General features: G+C 45.0%; 2 protein-coding genes across 2 annotated transcripts; both read left to right on the top strand.

The window, feature by feature from the left end:
• Nucleotides 1-821: 821 nt before the first annotated feature.
• LOC144482719 (uncharacterized) lies at nucleotides 822-14,478 on the top strand. Its single transcript, XM_078201559.1, has 3 exons — nucleotides 822-1,507; nucleotides 14,009-14,133; nucleotides 14,300-14,478. Exons 1-3 carry the CDS (start codon nucleotides 837-839, stop codon nucleotides 14,476-14,478), a joined length of 975 nt encoding a protein of 324 aa, XP_078057685.1. The 5' UTR covers nucleotides 822-836.
• On the top strand, nucleotides 9,601-17,227 carry LOC144482793 (uncharacterized). The gene is made up of 4 exons (XM_078201655.1): nucleotides 9,601-9,746; nucleotides 13,812-13,900; nucleotides 15,192-15,799; nucleotides 15,968-17,227. The coding sequence occupies exons 3-4, from the start codon at nucleotides 15,296-15,298 to the stop codon at nucleotides 16,163-16,165; spliced, it is 702 nt and encodes a 233-aa protein (XP_078057781.1). The 5' UTR covers nucleotides 9,601-9,746; nucleotides 13,812-13,900; nucleotides 15,192-15,295; the 3' UTR covers nucleotides 16,166-17,227.
• The last annotated feature ends 1,581 nt before the right edge of the window (nucleotides 17,228-18,808 follow it).

Raw genomic sequence — 18,808 nt, 5'->3', positions numbered from 1 at the left:
GATCCCCTTAAAAATCAGTATGGCCATCTGTGTGTGGAGCCACAGGAGATGAGTGAGATTTTTAATGAATACTTCTCCTCTGTGTTTACTGCGGAGAGCACCATGGGTGCTAAAGAAATAAGGGAAACAAGTGATGATGTCTTGGGCACACGAATGTTACTTGGGAGGAGGTATCTGCAGCCTTATAAAAGCAAATTACTGCAGATGCTGGAATCTGAAACCAAGAGAGAAAATGCTGGAAAATGTCAGCAGGTCTGGCAGCATCTGTAAGGAGAGAAAAGAGCTGATGTTTCTTGTCTAGATGACCCTTTGTCAAAGCTCTGAAACTTCAGTTCTTTTCTCTCCATCCAGATGCTGCCAGACCTGCTGAGAATGGGGAGAGAGCTTTTGGGGAATGAGAGAGGAAAGAATGTTCCATAGAAATTGTCTGTTCTGAATTTCTATCCTGTACTGACACTGATGACTTTTGTAAACTCATTTTCCAGGATTTTGAAAGAGGAATCACAGGCCGAAATCTCAAACATCACGTCCAGATCTGACAGAGTCGTATTCCTTGGGACCTCAATATCACCGGACTTTGAATCCAGAAGGAGAAATGATTGTCCAGTCTGTCGATTTGAAGAGATTTGAAATGTCAGTGTGAGTGAAAAAGCATCAACACACTGCCACACTTGAGTGAGAGTGTTCCAATGCACTGACTAAAGAGCTTTAACCAGTTACACAGTCTGAATAAATATCACACCATTCACAGCGGGGAGAGACTGTAATCTTGTTCTGTGTGTGGACGAAGTTTCAACTAGTTGTCCACCCAAGAGAGAGGCAAGGACGCCTGCACCATGGAGAAACCATGGAAATGTGTGGACTGTGGGAAGGGATGCAGAACCCCATCTCAGCTGGAAGCTCATCGGCGCAACCACACTGGGGAGAGGCCGTTCATCTGCTCTCAGTGTGGGAAGGGATTCACTCAGTTATCCCACCTGCAATCACACCAGCTACGTCACACAGGGGAGAAGCCGTTCACCTGCTCTCAGTGTGGGAAGGGATTCACTCGGTCATCCCACCTGCAGAGACACCAGCGAGTTCACACTGGGGAGAGTCCATTTACCTGCTCTCAGTGTGGGAAGGGATTCACTCAGTCATCCAACCTGCGGACACACGAACGAGTTCACACTGGGGAGAAACCATTCGCCTGCTCTCAGTGTGGGCAAGAATTCACTCAGTTATGCACCCTGCGGACACACCAGCTAGTTCACACTGGGGAGAGGCCATTCACCTGCTCTCAGTGTGGGAAGGGATTCACTCGGTTATCCACCCTGCGGACGCACCAGCAAGTTCACACTGGGGAGAGGCCATTCACCTGCTCTCAGTGTGGGAAGGGATTCACTCGGTTATCCACCCTGCGGACGCACCAGCAAGTTCACACTGGGGAGAGGCCGTTCACCTGCTCTCAGTGTGGGAAGGGTTTCAGCGTTTCATCCCAGCTGCTGAGACATCAACAGGTTCACGAGTGATGACAGTGGTTGGATTCTGCTGTTATTGCTTTTGCTCTCAATTACATCCAGGATTGCATTTTGTTCATTCTCACAGTTGGTCAATGGGAAGGGTCAGAGGGTTTCTTTGTGCTGGACTGGCTGGTCTCAGCCTCCAGTGGGCTGATGCTCTTTGAGTCTTTTTGTGAATACCTGGTTTCAAATGTCACAAGGATCACAGAGTGACAGGGTGTTAGGAAGTTTAGAGATATTTAGTCAGAAGAAAACAGAGGTTGGCAGTGCAAAGGTACATTTCTGAATGGAGGGCTGTGACAAGTGACGTTCCTCAGGGATCAGTGCTGGGACTTTTGCTGTTTGTGATATATATAAATGATTTGGAGGAAAATGTAACTGGTTTGATTGGTAAGTTTGTGGACGACACAAAGGTTGGTGGATTTGCGGATAGCGATGGGGACCGGCAGAGGATACAGCAGGATATAGGGCAGTTGGAGACTTGGGCGGAGAGATGGCAGATGAAGTTTAATCCGGACAAATGTGAGGTAATGCATTTTGGAAGGTCTAATACAGATGGGAAATATACAGTAAATGGCAGAACCCTTCAGAGTATTGATAGGCAGAGGCATCTGGGTGTACAGGTACACAGGTCATTGAAAGTGGCAATGCAGGTGGAGAAGATAATCAAGAAGGCATACGGCATGCTTGCCTTCATCGGCCGGGGCATTGAGTTAAAAAATTGGCAAGTCTTGTTGCAGCTTTATAGAACCTTAGTTGGACCGCACTTGGAATCTAGTGTTCAATTCTGGTCACCACACTACCAGAAGGACGTGGAGGCTTTGGAGAGGGTACGGAAAAATATTTATCAGGATGTTGCCTGGTGTGGAGGGCATTAGCTATCAGGAGAGGTTGGAGAAACTTGGTTTGTTCTCACTGGAACGACGGAGGTTGAGCGGCGACCTGATAGAAGTCTACAAAATTATGAGGGGCATGGACAGAGTGGGTAGTCAAAAGCTTTTTCCCAGGGTGGAAGAGTCAATTACTCGGGGCATGGGTTTAAGGTGCGAGGGGAACTCCACCAGGCTCGTAAGGCACGATCTGCCCTTGACAAAGCCATGCTGAATATTCTTGAGCATACTAAACCTCTCTAAATGCTCATATATCCTGTCCCTCAGGATCTTCTCCATCAGTTTACTAACCACTGAGGTTAGACTCACTGGTCGGTAATTACCTGGGCTATCCCTATTCCCCTTCTTGAAAATAGGACTAAAACCTCTCAAAAGTTTGAATATCTCTATTAAATCTTTCCTTAACCTTTCCTGCTCTATAGAGTGCAATTCCAGCTTCTCTAATCTCTCCATATGAATTATCCATCCTGAGGTCCCTACTATCACAGATGCCCATCTTCAGCCAATTCGATTCACTTCAAGGGATATCAATAAGCAGCTGAAGGCAATGGATAAGGAAAAATCCAAACTGGCCAACTGCCCTCCAATGTCTCGAGTCTCGCTCATCAGCAAAATGATGGAAGATGTTGTTGCCAACGGTGCGATCAAGCAGCATTTATACAGCAATAACCTGCTCACTGATGCTCATTTTGGGTTCCACCGAGGACCACTCACCTCCTGCCTCATTTACAGCCTTTGTCCAAACATGGACAAAAGAGTTGAACTGGGTGATGTTGGAGTGATTGCCATTGACATCAAGGCAGCATTTGACCCTGCGTAGCATCAAGCAACCCGATTAACATTGAAGCCAATGGGAATCAGGGGGAAACTCTCCACCGGCGAGAACCACATCCCGCACAGAGGAGGATGATCGCGGTTGTTGGAGGCCAATCATCTCAGCCCCAGGGTAGTGTCCGAGGCCCATCCATCCTCAGTTGCTCCACCAATGACCTTCCCCCCCATCATAAAGTCGAAAGCGGAGCTGTTCATTGATAATTGCAGTACATTGGCTGAGAATGATACCAGGGATGAGGATTTTGTTTTATTCTTTCAGGGGATGTGAATGTGGCTGCAAGGCCAACATTCATTGTGCATCACTGATTGCCCTTGTGAAGAAAGTGAGCCACTTTCTTGAATCGCGGCAATCCATCTGGTGTAGGTATACCCACAACGCTGTTAGAGAGTTCCAGGAATTTGATGCAGTGACAGAGAAGGAATGGTGATTGATTTTCAAGTCAGAATGGTGTGTGATGTGGAGTACAATTTGCAGATGGTGGCATTCCCATACGCTGGCTGCACTTGTTTTTCAAGTGGTAGAAGTTAGGGTTTGGAACATGCTGTGAAAACAGCCTTGGTGATTTCTTGCAGTGTATCTAATATGTGGATACACTGCCACCATTGTGGGCTAATGGTGGAGAGTGAATGTTTAAGGTGGTATTTGAGATGCTGATCAGGCGAGCTACTTTGTCCTGGATATGATCTACAAAATTGTTGCAGGTACACTCATCCAGGTAGGGAATATTCCACCTTACTCCTGATTTATACCTTGTGAATCATGGCAAGCCTTTGGGGAATCATTAAGTGAGTAACCTGCCACAAAACTCCCAACCTCTGATCTGCTCCTGTAACCACAGTATTTAAATGACTGGTCAATGGTAACCCCAAAGTTATTGCTGGTGGGGCATTCACTGATGGTAATGCCATTGAATATCAAGGGAAGATGGTTAGATTTTCTTGCTGGAAATAGATATTTCCTGATAATTATGTGGTGTCAGTATGAATTGACAATCAGCTCCAACCTGAATGTTGTCCTGGTCCTGCGCTGCATGCGGGCAGCTTCAGTATTCAGAGTTGTGAATGGTAATATACACTGCAATCATCAGTGAACATCCCCGTTTCCGACCCTACGGTGGGGAGACGGTAATTAATGAAGCCGCTGAAAATGATTAGGCCCAGGAGACATGAGGAACAACAAAATATATTTATATAGCGCCTTGAAATAATAAAACATCCAGGGAGCATTGTAAAATAAAGTATGATATTGAGCCACAAAGAAGATATTAGGTTAGATGACCAAAAGTTTGGTCAAAGTGGTCGATTTTAAGTGGTGTGTTAAAGGAGAAAAGCGAGGTGGAGAGTTGGAGACGTGTAGGGATGGTATTCCAGAGGTTGGAGCCTAAGCAACTGAAGGTAGAGCTTGCAATGGTGAAGCAAGGGCAGGGACAAACTAAAGACCAGAATTAGAGCAGTGTAATATATTGAGGGTTGTGGGGCTTATCGGAGATTATAGATATTGGGACAGGCAAGGTCATGGAGTGATTTGAAACCAAAGATGAGAATTTTAATATTAAGTTGTTGCTTTACTGGGTGGATCATCGTGCACAAGGGTGATAGTGGAATAACACTTAATGTGAGTTTAAACATGGCCAGCAGAGTTTTAGATGAACCCTGCAGTGACCCTTGCAGTGATGACTGACCTCCAACAACCACAGCCATCCTCATCTGTACCTGGTATATCCCCAACCGGTGGAGAGTTCCCCCCGCCCCCCAACTCCCACCGATTCCAACCCTGTGTAGGTCCCTTTCTGCCACACTCAGTCAAATGGTGTCTTGATGGATTTTCTTTGTTTTTTTTTGTTTAAAGAAAGCAAAATTTTCTTTGCTCTTTGTTCTGTTTGGAACATCCCAAATGCCCATCCAATTTCCTTTTTAATTGTTTATTGTCTCCATTTCCTCCACCCTTGTAGGCAGCGAGTTCCAGGTCATTACCATTCGCTGCATCAGAATATTCTTCCTCACATCTCCCCCGCCCCCCCCCCCCACCCCTTGCATCTCTGACCCAAAACAAGAAATCTGTGTCTCCCCTCGTCCTTGTCCCTTCAGCTACTGGGAACAGCTTTTCTTTGTCCACCTTATCTAAACCTGTCAGAATCTTGTCCACCTCTATCAAATCTCCCCTCAACCTCCTTTGCTCCAAGGAGAACAACCCGAGCCTGACATTGACAAAGAACAAACCAACAGAATATGTTACTGTCTGGAATCAAATGGGAATGTTTAATTTCTGTTTTAAAGATATTGTGAATATATTGTCCTGGACAATAAAGGAATCAGCTATAACAGAGCTAGAAGAAGACAGTTTCAATGTGGAATTGAGTGGAATATTCTCTCTGGATTTAAACAATGGAAGAACTACAAACATGGAAGAAAATAAATTTCAAAATGTGAACTCTGAACAGATTGTTTTCAAAATAGAACTTGACACTTCACAAATGAACAGCAATGAAGACTCTCCTTTTGCAGGAGGAACTTTGGATTATAATTATTGTAAAAAGAAAACTTTCAGAAAAGACTGCAAGCAGTAATTTCCATCTTCAGTGGACTGAGATTCCTGGACATGGAACCCAGCAGTGTGCTGTTACCAAGCTGGACTTGTGAATGTGAAGTGGACAATGGAGGGATTATTGTGTCTGTTGCAGGTTATAAGATAGATCAACACAGGAAAACATTGGATTTAGGAACAGGAGGAGGCCATTTGGCCCTTCGAGCCTGCTCCACCATTCAATAAGATCATGACTGTTGTTAAGATATACAGCATGTTGTATATTGTAATATTCTAAATGGGATATTATGAAGGTGGTACATTTCCATTTTTTCCTGTTTTTGTTCCAAAAATCTAATTTCATAATTCCTATGTTTTAGAAATAAGAATTAGTTGCAAGAATTGCTTTTAAAAAATGGAAAACCTGGATTGAGAATCTGACAAAAACACCCTCAGGGAATTTGCAGTCACAAAGCATGGCCCATGTTGGTTTAAGAAGTCAAAACTCGAGAGGTAAGAACTGTAAAAGGTCAGCTGGATCTTTTAGCTGGAGACATTGGGTCTGACAATTATTGTACTGTTTTTGTTCGGTGAATTCTTCATGCAGACCTCAGGGAAAAAGGGTTTAGTTTTGAAGCTAAATATCTGACAGATATTCCACCTGGTCTCTGTTACCACGGGGATATGTGATTCAGGGTGGAGACTTGGTTAGAATTAGACCATAAGATATAGGAGCAGAATTAGGCTATTCGGCCCATCGAATCTGCTGTGCCATTCGATCATGGCTGATAAATCTCAATCTCATTCTCCTGCCTTTTCCCCGGAACCTTTGAGTCCTTTCCAATCAATGACCTGGTTCCAGCGGACAGTCTGCAGTTAGCTTGGAAGCCACCAGTTGTGGGACCAGGAGCTGTGGGACTAGAAGCCTTGAGGACCATTAGAAACCAGGGGGGTTTCCAACGGTTAAATCCCTCAGCAAGAATGCAGTGAAGCCCATGTTTGGACTGAGGAGTCCACAGTTTGAGAGCTTAAAGGAAAATTGGAAGCTTGTTTAATGAAAAGATAATGGATAGACTCCTATAAACTCTTGGAGCTTGGAGAATATCTGGAGTACTGGGGAGAATTAAAGTGAATTGTGGAGAGCTTTGGGATGGTCCTAGGAACAGAAGTGAATGAACCTTCAAGATATCATTAAGTATAAAGAAACTCTTGGGGTGAGGTAAAAAAATAGAACTAGGTTTATATCATAAATCTTTATTGAGTGTAGTATTCAATTTGTAATGTTGTCTTTTTAAATTTTATTTAAACATACAGTAAAGTTTGTTTTTGTTTAAAAATGTGGAGTCTTGTGATGTAATTCTTTCAGTTAATCACTGGGTGTTCGAATTTCTCTGCAAACATTAACAGTCCTGACCGGGATCGCAAAGATTCACACAAACAGTGTTTCAAAACAAATCGAAGAAAAATATGTTTTTTCTTCTTCAGTACAAACGTTACACATGAAGAAACCCTCTTCTGGTCTCTCCAATAATTTGTTGCTTTCAGCAATTCTTTTCTACTGTTCTACCGTGTCTGCGTGGGTTTCCTCCAGGTGCTCCAGTTTCCTCCCACAGTCCAAAGATGTGCGGGTTAGGTTGATTGGCCAGGTTAAAAATTGCCCCTTAGAGTCCTGAGATGCGTAGGTTAGAGGGATTAGCAAGTAAATATGTGGGGGGAGGGCCTGGGTGGGATTGTGGTCGGTGCAGACTCGATGGGCCGAATGGCCTCCTTCCGCACTGTAGGGTTTCTATGATTCTTCTATGATTTTCATGGAACAATCAGATAATTGATGACTGAAAATGGAACTAATTGTATACCTTTAAAGCAGGAGGGCGATCGCCCGGCACAGAGGGGAATTAGGGATTTCTCCCATAGACCAATTGACAGGGATTCTACCCTCCAACCACCTGAAGTGAATTCTTTACATGAATCATCCGTGCCAGTGCAGGTATCAACTTGCAGTTTGGCTGATCAGAAAATGCTTTGTTGCTGATTTTCCTTGTGTTAGGAAGTGACAATGCCAAGGCCAGATCTTGTTTCCTCCTTGATCGGGATGTAACCCGTGTCCACATCGCCACTTCATTCTTCCACTGGTTGTATGGTTCAGACTCCGAGAGCATCAGCAGGTAATCAGACCCTGACAATTCCCACTGCCTTTCAGTCATTTCTCACAAAAGCTGCTGCGATTGGAAGCTTCTGTCTGAAATATACTTTCTTTTAGTTTCCAACCTTCACCAATAGACAAGCATTTTCTGTTACCATGTTATAATCCTGACTGCCTTGGGGTGGAGTCAATCTTTATTTGGTCTAGATTTGTTCACAGAATCAAACATTACAGGTTCAACTCTGACTCCAAGTTATATTAGTGAGTCCCACCTTTTACCCGCTCATTATAACTATCTAATCAGTGCCCTCCATCTGAATAAACTTCACCTCTATTGATATAATTAACAGCCACAGTCAGAGCATCCAAAAGATCACTAATGGGTGTGACTGCCATGGTGTGTCAGCAGCTTGGGTGAACAAGTGAATCCTTTCCCACACACTGAGCAGGTGAATGGTCTCAGTTTGGAAACTAAGGGAAAATAAAATTTCAGGCAGAAGCTTCCAATCTGGTAGGTTTTATGAGAAATCGCTGAAAGTGAGTGGGAATTATCAGGGTCTCTCCCCAGTGTGAATTCCCTGATGTTTCAGTAGGTCAGATGATGTTCTAAACCTCTTTGCACAGTGAGAGCGCCTGAACGGGGTCTCCTCAGTGTGAATGCGCTGGTCGACCCTCAGGTCGGCTCAGGTTTTCAAGCAGCTCCCACAGTCAGAGCATTGAACAGGTTTCTTATTGGGGGAGGAGCCTCAGTATTCCAGCAGACTGGATGATTGACTGAGTCACTTCCCACACACACATCAGATGAATGGCCTTTCCCCAGTGTGTAATCGTTTGTGTCTCAGCAGACTAGATAATTGAGTGAATCCCTTCCCACACTCGGAGCAGATGAATGGCCTCGGCCCAGTGTGAATGCGTTGGTTTGTCCAGCTTTCCCCCTGGACTTGCAGAATCTCACTAGCTGTTCTGTCTGGAGACAATACACATCTCTTTAACCTGAGTTGAATGTTCCCTCCACCCACATTGTCTGTACCTTTAAGACCTGGCTGGCTGTAGAGATTCGCATTCTAATTAGTATTCTGTAATTTGATTTCTGTGTCTGTGCACTGTTGGAGAACAGATATCCACTCCACCTGACGAAGGAGCAGCGCTCCGAAAGCTTATGGTATTTGCTACCAAATAAACCTGTTGGACTTTAACCTGGTGTTGTGAGACTTCTTACTGTGAAGCTAAAAACAGAAGCTGTGCTGTTTCAAATCAAACTGCGGGACTGGGAAGAAAATGATGGGAAGAGATTTTGCAAAGTCCCCTCCCCCACTCCCTCAGCTGGCAGCCCAGCACGCAGGCGCAGAGAGCGCTGCTGAGCCCAGCTGTCCGGAGCAGGCGCAGAGAGAGGTCTCTTTTTGGAGCCGCAGCCGCCGGAGAGAGAGGGGGGAAATCACCGAGCGGCTTCTCGCTCTGGCCGGAGCCATCAGCCGGTTGCCTGGAAACCTTGGCTGGAGGAGGTGCAGGAGGAGGGGAATCAATGGGAGGGGGCGGGGCTCCCGGGTCCGCGCGCCCGGGCCTGCGCACTGAAACCACAGCACGTCACATCGGAACAGACTTATTCCTATTGGCTAATTCAGGCTAAGCTCAATTGTGCCGTCACAATGCGGAAATTGGCCAATGATTGAAACTTCCGCCTCTGTGTAACATCTGGGAGGAAATCAATGTTTCCCCCTTTCCATTTCTTTTCTCATTCTGGGGGAAATTGGGGACTTGCAGCAACTGAAGGGAAAGGAAGTGAATCCAGGGAGGCTGCAGACTCTGGAAAGGTTACAGATGAAGACCGGATTCAGGAACAGGACTAGGCCCAGGTATATTTTTCTTTCTCTCTCAGAGACATTGACATCTTTTAGTTCCCTCAGTTTATCTGGCTAATAGGGGAGCCTCTTACCCAATGTTCACAATTCCGTTTTACCAGTAAATTTGTATGGGAGAGAGATATGTTACGAGGGAAGAGCGGTAGATGTAGTTTATATGTATTTCAGCAAGGTGTTTGATAAGGTGCCCCATGCAAGGCTTATTGAGAAAGTGAAGGGGCATGGGATACAAGGGGACATTGCTTTGTGGATTCAGAACTGGCTTGCCCACAGAAGGCAAAGAGTGGTTGTAGATGGGTCTTTTTCAGTATGGAGGTCGGTCACCAGTGGAGTGCCCCAGGGATCTGTTCTGGGACCCTTGCTCTTTGTGATTTTTATAAATGACCTGGATGAGGAAGTGGAAGGATGGGTTGGCAAGTTTGCTGATGACACAAAGGTTGGTGGTGTTGTGGATAGTGTAGAGGGATGTCAGCAGTTGCAACGAGGCATAGATAAGATGCAAGACTGGGTGGAGAAGTGGCAGATGGTCTTCAACCCAGATAAGTGTGTGGTGGTTCATTTTGGCAGGCCGAGTAGGATGAAAGAATATAATATTAATGGTAAGACGCTTGGCAGTGTGGAAGATCAGAAGGATCTTGGGGTCTGGGTTCATAGGACACTCAAAGCAGCATCGCAGGTCGAGGCTGTGGTTAAGAAGGCGTATGGAATACTGGCCTTCATCAATAGAGGAATTGAGTTTAGAAATCGGGAGATAATGCTGCAGCTGTATAGGACCCTGGTCAGACCCCACTTGGAGGAGTACTGTGCCCAGTTCTGGTCGCCTCATTACAGAAAGGATGTGGAAGCCACAGAAAGGGTGCAGAGGAGATTTACAAGAATGTTGCCTGGGTTAGGTGGCATGCCTTATGAGGATAGGTTGAGCGAGCTAGGTCTTTTCTCCTTGGAGAAGCGAAGGATGAGAGGTGACCTGATAGATGTGTATAAGATGTTGAGAGGTATTGATAGAGTGGATTCTCAGAGGCTTTTACCCAGGGCTGAAATGGTTGCCACAAGAGGTCACAGGTTTAGGGTGCTGGGGAGTAGGTACAGAGGAGATGTTAGGGGTAAGTTTTTCACTCAGAGGGTGGTGGGTGCGTGGAATCGGCTGCCGGTAGTGGCGGTGGAGGCGGATTCGATAGGGTCGAGACTTTTGGATAAGTTCATGGAAGTTAGTAAGATCGAGGGTTATAGGTAAGCCTAGTAGGTAGGGTCATGTTCGGCACAACTTGTGGGCCGGAGGGCCTGTTTGTGCTGTAGCTTTTCTATGTTCTATGTTATTTATGATCCCTATTTTTTGTCTTGAAATATACAGCAGTGTGGCTGCTTTATCAATTTCCAGTGATGCAGAGAATACAACATGGAAGGAAATGCATTTGGCAACTCAAATCCATGCTAACTCTGCGTGGTAGCCATGATGTGGAGATGACGGCGTTGGACTGTGTTGGGCATAGTAAGAAGTCTCACAATACCAGGTTAAAGTCCATCAGGTGAGTGACCTGAGGAAGGAGCAGTGCTCCAAAAGCTCGTGATTACAAATAAACCTGTTGGACTTTAACCTAGTGTTGTGAGACTTACTGTACTCTCTGTGGAGCAATTTGGTCAGTTCCATTCCCTTGAGCTCCACGTCACATTGGAGTGGATGAGAGTTCCAGATGAACTGAGACTGGGGTGGAGTCGGGCGATATCACTGAGATGGAAATAGGCGGTTTTGATGATGATGTGGATATGTGGTTGGAAGCTCATCTTGGGGTGAAATATTTCACCCTGGTTGTGAACAGTTTGGTTCAGCCTCAGACAGTTACCAGGAAGATAGAGTTGCTGGTGAGGGAGTGGAGTTTGTAGTGGGGACTGAAGACAATGGGTTCAGTCTTCCCAGTGTTTATATGAACGAAGTTTCAGTTCTTTTAGTACTGGATGTCAGACAAGTCAGGGTGGTGTGTGAGTTGTGGGGGGAGAAACTCGGAGGTGATGGCGTTCACATCTACCTACTACCTCGGTCCTTCTAGGTGGTGGAGGTTGAGGATTTGGGAGATTCTGTCAAAGTTCTCATTGAGTTCTAGATGTATAAAATCCCTCTCCTTCACCCCGGCCCCTTCTACTTCTCTCTGTCTCCACTCAGTGCCCAGATTCTTATCGAGACCAGGTGCCAGATTTCCTTTCTTGACAGACATCAGCATAACACTTGGGTTTTTCTGATAATCCAGCAGCTTTCCTCTGTGTGGGTTTCATAGAAAGAATCATAGAAACCCTACAGTGCAGAAGGAGGCCATTCGGCCCATCGAGTCTGCACCGATCACAATCCCACCCAGGCCCTACCCCCACATATTTACCCGCTAATCCCTCTAACCTACGCATCACAGGACTCTAAGGTGCAATTTTTTAACCTGGCCAATCAACCTAACCCACACATCTTTGGACTGTGGGAGGAAACCGGAGCACCCGGAGGAAACCCACGCAGACACGAGGAGAATGTGCAAACTCCACACAGACAGTGACCCGAGCCGGGAATCGAACCCGGGACCCTGGAGCTGTGAAGCAGCAGTGCTAACCACTGTGCTACCGTGCCGCCGTTTCCTCCAGATGCTCTGGTTTTCTCCCACAGTCCAGAGATGTGCAGATTAAGTGGGTTGGCCATTTCCCTTAGTGTCCCAAGACATGTAGGTTAGATGGATTAGCCATGGTAAATGTGTGAGGGTATGGGGATAGGGTGGGAGAGAGGCTCTGGGTAAGATACTATGTGAGAGAATTAGTGCGACCCATGAGTTGAATGTCCTCCTTCTGCACTGTAGGGACTCTATGATAATGTGGGAAAATGTGAAACTGTTCATTTTGGAAGGGAGAGCAGGGGGGTATTATTTAATTGGGGAAAAGGCTGTAAAGCTGCAACACAACAGGGCTTGGGGGACTTCTGCACAAAACACAGAAACCTAGCACACAGGTGCAGTTGGTAATCAGGAAGCCTAATAGAATGTTGGCCCTTATTTCAAGTAAAGTAAAGTTTATTTATTTGTCACAAGTAGGCTTACATTAACAATGCAATGATGTTACTGTGAAAATCCACTAGTCGCCACACTCCGGCGCCTGTTCAGGTACACTGAGGGAGACTTTAGCATGACTAGTTCACCTAACCTGCACATCTTTGGACTGTGGGAGGAAACCGGAGCACCCGGAGGAAACCCACGCAGACACAGGGAGAATGTGCAAACTCCACACAGACAGTGACCCAAGCCAGGAATTGAACCCGGGTCTCTGGCGCTGTGAAGCAGCAGTGCTAACTGCAGTGCCACTGTGGTTGGAGTATATGAGTAGGGAAGTCTTGCTGCAACTGTACAAGGTACTGGCGAGACCATATCTGGAGGACTGTGAGCAGTTTTGGTCTCCTTATTTAAGGAAAAATATTATTTCATTGGAGGCAGTTCACAGTAGATTCACTTGGATTATCCCCGTTATGGAGGGATTGTTTTATGAGGAAAGGTTAAACAGGTTGGGACTCTCCTCATTAGAATTGAGAAGAATGAGGGGTGATCTCATTGAAGCATATCGGATTCTTAAGGGACTTGACAAGGTAAATGCTGAGCGGATGTTTCCTCTCATGGGAGAGTCTGGGACCAGAGGGCACAGTCTCAGAATAAAAGGTGCCAATTTAAGACTGAGATCAGGAGCAATTTCTTCTCCCAGAGGGTTGAGAGTCTTTGCAACTCCTTGCCACAGAGAGTTGTGGGGGCAAAGCCCTTGTGTATATTTTTGAACAGTAAGGAAATCAAGGGTTACGGGAAAAGGGCAAGAAAGTGGACATGAGGAATGTCAGATCAGCCATGATCCTATTGAATGGGTGACATTCAATCCCTTCCCTGCAGGACATCAGTGAATCACTTGGGTTTTTATGACACTCCAGAATTTTCATGGTCACTTTTTCCTGGTGCCGGCCCCACAAATGACCAGATTCGTTCAGCTCCATTTCACAACCTGCCTTTGTGTTTTTGTGGGTTCTCTCTCACTTTTTTTTTCTTTTAAATTCAGTGTCACAGAGTTTTAGAAGTGGAGGATTTGCAGTCAGGAATCTTCGAACAAACATCACATCAGGATCTGACGGAGCTGCCCAGTTAACGGTAACTTGATTATCATTCGGATTTTAAACATTGAAGGAAAAAGCATTGTTCACAGTAGATGAAACTGTTCTCTGTGTGGACGTAGCTTCGTTGATCATCTGGCCTCAGGAGCTACAAATATAAACATCCCGGGGAGGAACCATGGAAGAGTGAGGACAGTGATGAGGGATTCAGTTACCCGTCTGAGCTGGAAGCTCATCGTGCACCGGAGAGAGGCCGTTCACCGGCTCTGTGTATTGGACTGATTTCACTCCATCAGCCAACCTGTTGGCTCACTGACATATTCACACTGGGGGGAGATTGTTCAAATGCTCCAGAGATGGAAAGGGATTCATTCAGTCATCCCACCATATGACACACAAACGTGTTCACACTTGAGTGATTTTGTTAATTGCCCAGACTACGAGAAGAGCTGTAAAAGTTCCAGGGAAGTGATATCCTATCAACGTGTCCACACTGACGAGAGACCGTTCAGGTGCTCTCACTTTGGGATTGAGTTCAGGCGATTATCTCACCTCACAGTGCGCCAGCAAATTCACACTGGGGAGAGGTTATTCCTCTGCTCTGACTCAAGTTGAAAAAAATTACAAGTAAATCACTATTTGCTACAGACCAAAGAAAGATACTTTATTAGAAGAGTAAGGGTCACAAGGTAAAACAAGCCAAGTTCCAGAATATTAAACATCCAGTCCAGTTATAGAGATTATAAACATCAACAGAAACAAACCCAAACTATCAGAATGAACAGAATTCAGTCTTGGATGTCATTAACAGCAGCAGAATCCAATCTCAGTAATCACTGCTGAACTCGCTGGTGTGTCAGCTGATTGGATGATCGATTGTATCTTTCTCACATGTGGAGCAGGAGTCTGGTCTCTCCCCAGTCTGAACTCGCTGGTGTGTGTCTTGGAGGTGATGGTTTTTCCAGGCACCGGCTGCTCTTATCTTTCCAGTGGGTGGAGTTATGGGTTTGGGAGATTCTTTCAAAATTCAAATTCAGTTGCAGATCTATGAAGTTCATCTCTTTTACCCTCTCCTTCACCTCTCTCTCTCCTCCCATAGAAGCCAGAGCCTTGTGTAAGCCTCGACTGGGCGGCAGGTTCCCTTCCCTAAAGAACATTAGTGAACCAGTTGGGTTTTTATGAGAAACCAGCAGTTTTCAGGGTCACTTTTTCCTAGCGCTGGCCCCACAAATTACAAGATTAATTTAGCTCAATTTCACAACCTGCCTATGTGTTTTTCTGGGTTCTCTTTTATATTTCCTTGATTCTGTCTTAAATTCATTTTACAGAATATTTGAAAGGTTCACGATCAGGAAAGTCAAACCAAACATCACATCAAAATCTGACGGAGTCACTCGATTCATCAGGACTTGAATATCATCGGCCTTTGAACATGGAAGCAAAAAGCACCGTTCACGCCAGGGAGAAACGGTGGAAATGTGTGGATTGTGGGAAGGGATTCAGATCCCCATCTGAGCTGGAAATTCATCGACGCAGACACACCGGCGAGAGGCCGTTCATTTGTTCCGTATGTGGGAAGAGATTCGCTCAGTTCATCTGCCTTCAGCTGCATGAGCGACTCCACACCGGGGAGAGGCCGTTCACCTGCTCGGTGTGTGGAAACGGATTCACTCGCTCATCCCACCTGCTGAAACATCAGCAAGTTCACACTGACAAGAGAGAGTTTCAATGCTCCAATTGTGAGAAGAGCTTTAAAAGCCCACACGGACTGAGGGAGCACCAGCGCATTCACACCGAGTACACACTGTTCAGCTGCTCTAAGTGTGGGAAGAGTTTCAGGACAGCAACCCACCTTCAGACACACCAACGAGTTCACACTGACAAGAGACCTTTCAAATGTCCAGAGTGCGGGAAGTGCTTTAAAAGTTCTGGTGAACTGATGTCCCATCAGCTTGTTCACACTGAGGAGAGACCGTTCCAGTGCTCTCACTGTGGGACTGGGTTCAGGCGATCATCTCATCTCACTGTACATCAGCGAGTTCACACTGGGTTGAAGCCGTTCATCTGCTCCAAGTGTGGGAAGGGATTCAGTCAGTCCTCCAACCTGCTGACACATCAACAAATTCACACTGAGGTGAGGCCGTTCACCTGTTCTGAGTGTGGAAAGGGATTTGCACGATCATCCCACCTGCTGACACACCAGCGCATTCACACTGGGGAGAGGCCATTCACCTGCTCCGAGTGCGGGAAGAGATTTACCGAATCATCCAATCTGGTGAAACACCAGCGAGTTCACAGATGACGGCTCTGCTCTGATTCTGCTGTTGTTAATCAGATTCAGGACTGAACCTTGTTCATTCTGACATTGGGGAAGTGTTGATGATGTTGCTGCAAAGTACAGTAACTGGGCTGGAGTCGACAGAATTTGCATTCATATAGCACCTTTCACAACCTCAGGACATCTCTGTGCGCAGTCAGCCTCCACAAACAGCAATGTGATGAGGGGCAGTGATCTGTTTTTAGGGAGATTGGGTGAGTGGTAATATTGGTTTCAGTGGGGTAAACCACATCAACAATGTGATAATGAGCAGTGTTCTGTTTTCAGTGAGATTGGGTGAGGGGTAATATTGGTTTCAGCAGGGTGAGCTCCCTCCTCTCCTTCCAAATAGAAGCCGTGTGATCTTTCACCTCAGAGAGCAGACGGGACCCTCGGGTTAACATCCTCATATTGGTGAAGTGAAGAACCTTCATTCTGAGACAATTGAAGAATCAGCACTTAATAGTTGTAGTTGTCAGACTGGTAATATAACCTGTAACACAAAGTCTGTAATGTTTTATTATAATAAATAATATGATTTTACGTACACTGGTCATAAATCATGAGAACTGTCAAATTATGTTTTCCAGCCAATCTAGAAAGATAAGGTCGAGCTCACAAAACATTTATGGCTTTGACAAGTTACATTAAGTTGGGAATAAATGGGACCTTACCCAAGCTGTCTCATTTATTCAGTAGACCTTTGTACTCAGACATCAGGAGATGCCAGTAGGTGTCAGGGGCCAATCAGACAATTAAGTTAATCAATTATCATTCAACACTGAGGCTAATTTGAGTTAAGCAAATGTGAGTTGAAGGGGTTAAAATAAAGGTTTTGAGTAGCCATTCTGTTAACATGTATCATGTCTGATGATCATTTCACGTCTTTGGCCTGATCAACCGAGGAAAGTTGTGAGAAGTCTGTTTCATTGTTAAAGATGAGCTTTCTCCTCCTCCTGTCAATCACTGTTAATTCAAACTTTGCTTTTTATCTTTCTAACTTGTTACCTTTCTACCTTTTAATGGTTAATAAATCATCTGAATTTACCAATTAGAATGTTCATTCTGGCCAGATAGTTAAATCTTGTAGATTTAATTTAAAATTGGGGATTTATTGCAAACAACTTCTACCTGATAAATCAACTTCAAAGCGCAAATGCTGCCTGGATTTGGTGTCTCGGTGTAAGTGGTCCCTGGATTTGGTTTCTCAGTCCATGTGGGCCCCGCACTTTTTCAACCCAACTGTCTGTCTCAGATCTTTCATTGATTTCAATTTAATGGAAACTGGGAGTTGGGACCTGTCAACATTTGAAATATATTTACAAATGTTTGGAGGGTTTCTTACAGTTGGGACCTTTCTCTGTTCTGTCCACTCAAGATGTTGGGTAACAGACTTTCTCCTGTGAATATCCAGCTGGAGTTTTGGGCCCTGATGTGTTTCCTTGTTCATCTTGTTGACTCTAAATATTGAATCTTGTGGTTTCATACATCAGATAATCAAACTCCCAACAACCGATTGTCTTTAACTGACTTTATTACAGCACTGCAATAATAGACAGAGTATAGTTACTTGTTCTGCAGAACAGAGGTAATACAATAGATTCAGAGCTCTCTATCCTGAGCAAGCTATTCAGTTGTGTCAAATTGCTACAGAAGAGTCAATGATAAAACCAGACTGACCACCCCGCATTGACCTAGGTTCCAGAAATGATAAAAGCACACTGTTCCCAAGTTAATCCTGCAAAGAATTCCTGGCTAACAGCTGGGGGCTTGTGCCAAAGTTGGCAGAGATTTTCTGAAAGACGTGGGTTCACCTCAACTTAAATGTAAGACTTAGAGTCAATTACAGTTGTTGGGTTTAGTTGGGAGAGCTGATCTAAAAGGGACTTTCATTTACAACTAGCTACAGGACCATACTGGGTGCAAATATTGTTCCAAGCTTTACAGAATTTACTAAGTTAATCACATAAGTACAAAATGCAAAACTTAACAAAGACAGTGGAAGCAGTCAGTTCACTTTGTAACTCTGGCGCACAACTTCCAGCCGACTGCGGCACTGTTTCTTGTTCTGTTGATTGTTGTCTATCTTCTTCCTGCTCAGCTTCTCTGAGGTGTGAACTGGGCAGCTGAAAGCTGATGGTTATTAACCATTTCTAGACACAGCCCCTGTGCACGATCAATGGTGTTCCTGAACTCTGGTTCACCATGATCAGTCCCTGATTGATTTAGGTGGTGTGTAATCAGTTTCTGAATGGTTTCTTAATGGTGATGGTCATCTACTGACCATTTCCTGCAATCTCCCGACTGGCCCTCTAATGTATCAGTTACTTACGGAGTTTGCCCCATATGCCTTTTCTGTGATTTTATTAAATTTTATGGCTTTATACTGAGATAATGGAGACCTAAAGATATCTTCTTTGTCACTTATTTGAAATAAGCAAGTTTATGGTGTCAAATCCCAATGGTTAACATTTGGGTTCATTGTTTCAAATGTCTCATTGATGTGTCAACCTTTTAGAGTTCTCATTGGGGCAGGTGACTATCAGTATATTTTGATTAAAGAAACTACTTGCTGGTTTTTGTAGTGACTGCAGTAAGAGTTTTAACAACACCAGGTTAAAGTCCAAC

Source organism: Mustelus asterias, unplaced genomic scaffold (assembly GCF_964213995.1).
Source record: "Mustelus asterias unplaced genomic scaffold, sMusAst1.hap1.1 HAP1_SCAFFOLD_42, whole genome shotgun sequence".
In the NCBI taxonomy this organism is placed as follows: Eukaryota; Metazoa; Chordata; class Chondrichthyes; order Carcharhiniformes; family Triakidae; genus Mustelus; species Mustelus asterias.
The sequence above is the reverse complement of the archived record's forward strand: the minus strand, read 5'-3'. Positions and strand labels throughout refer to the sequence as shown.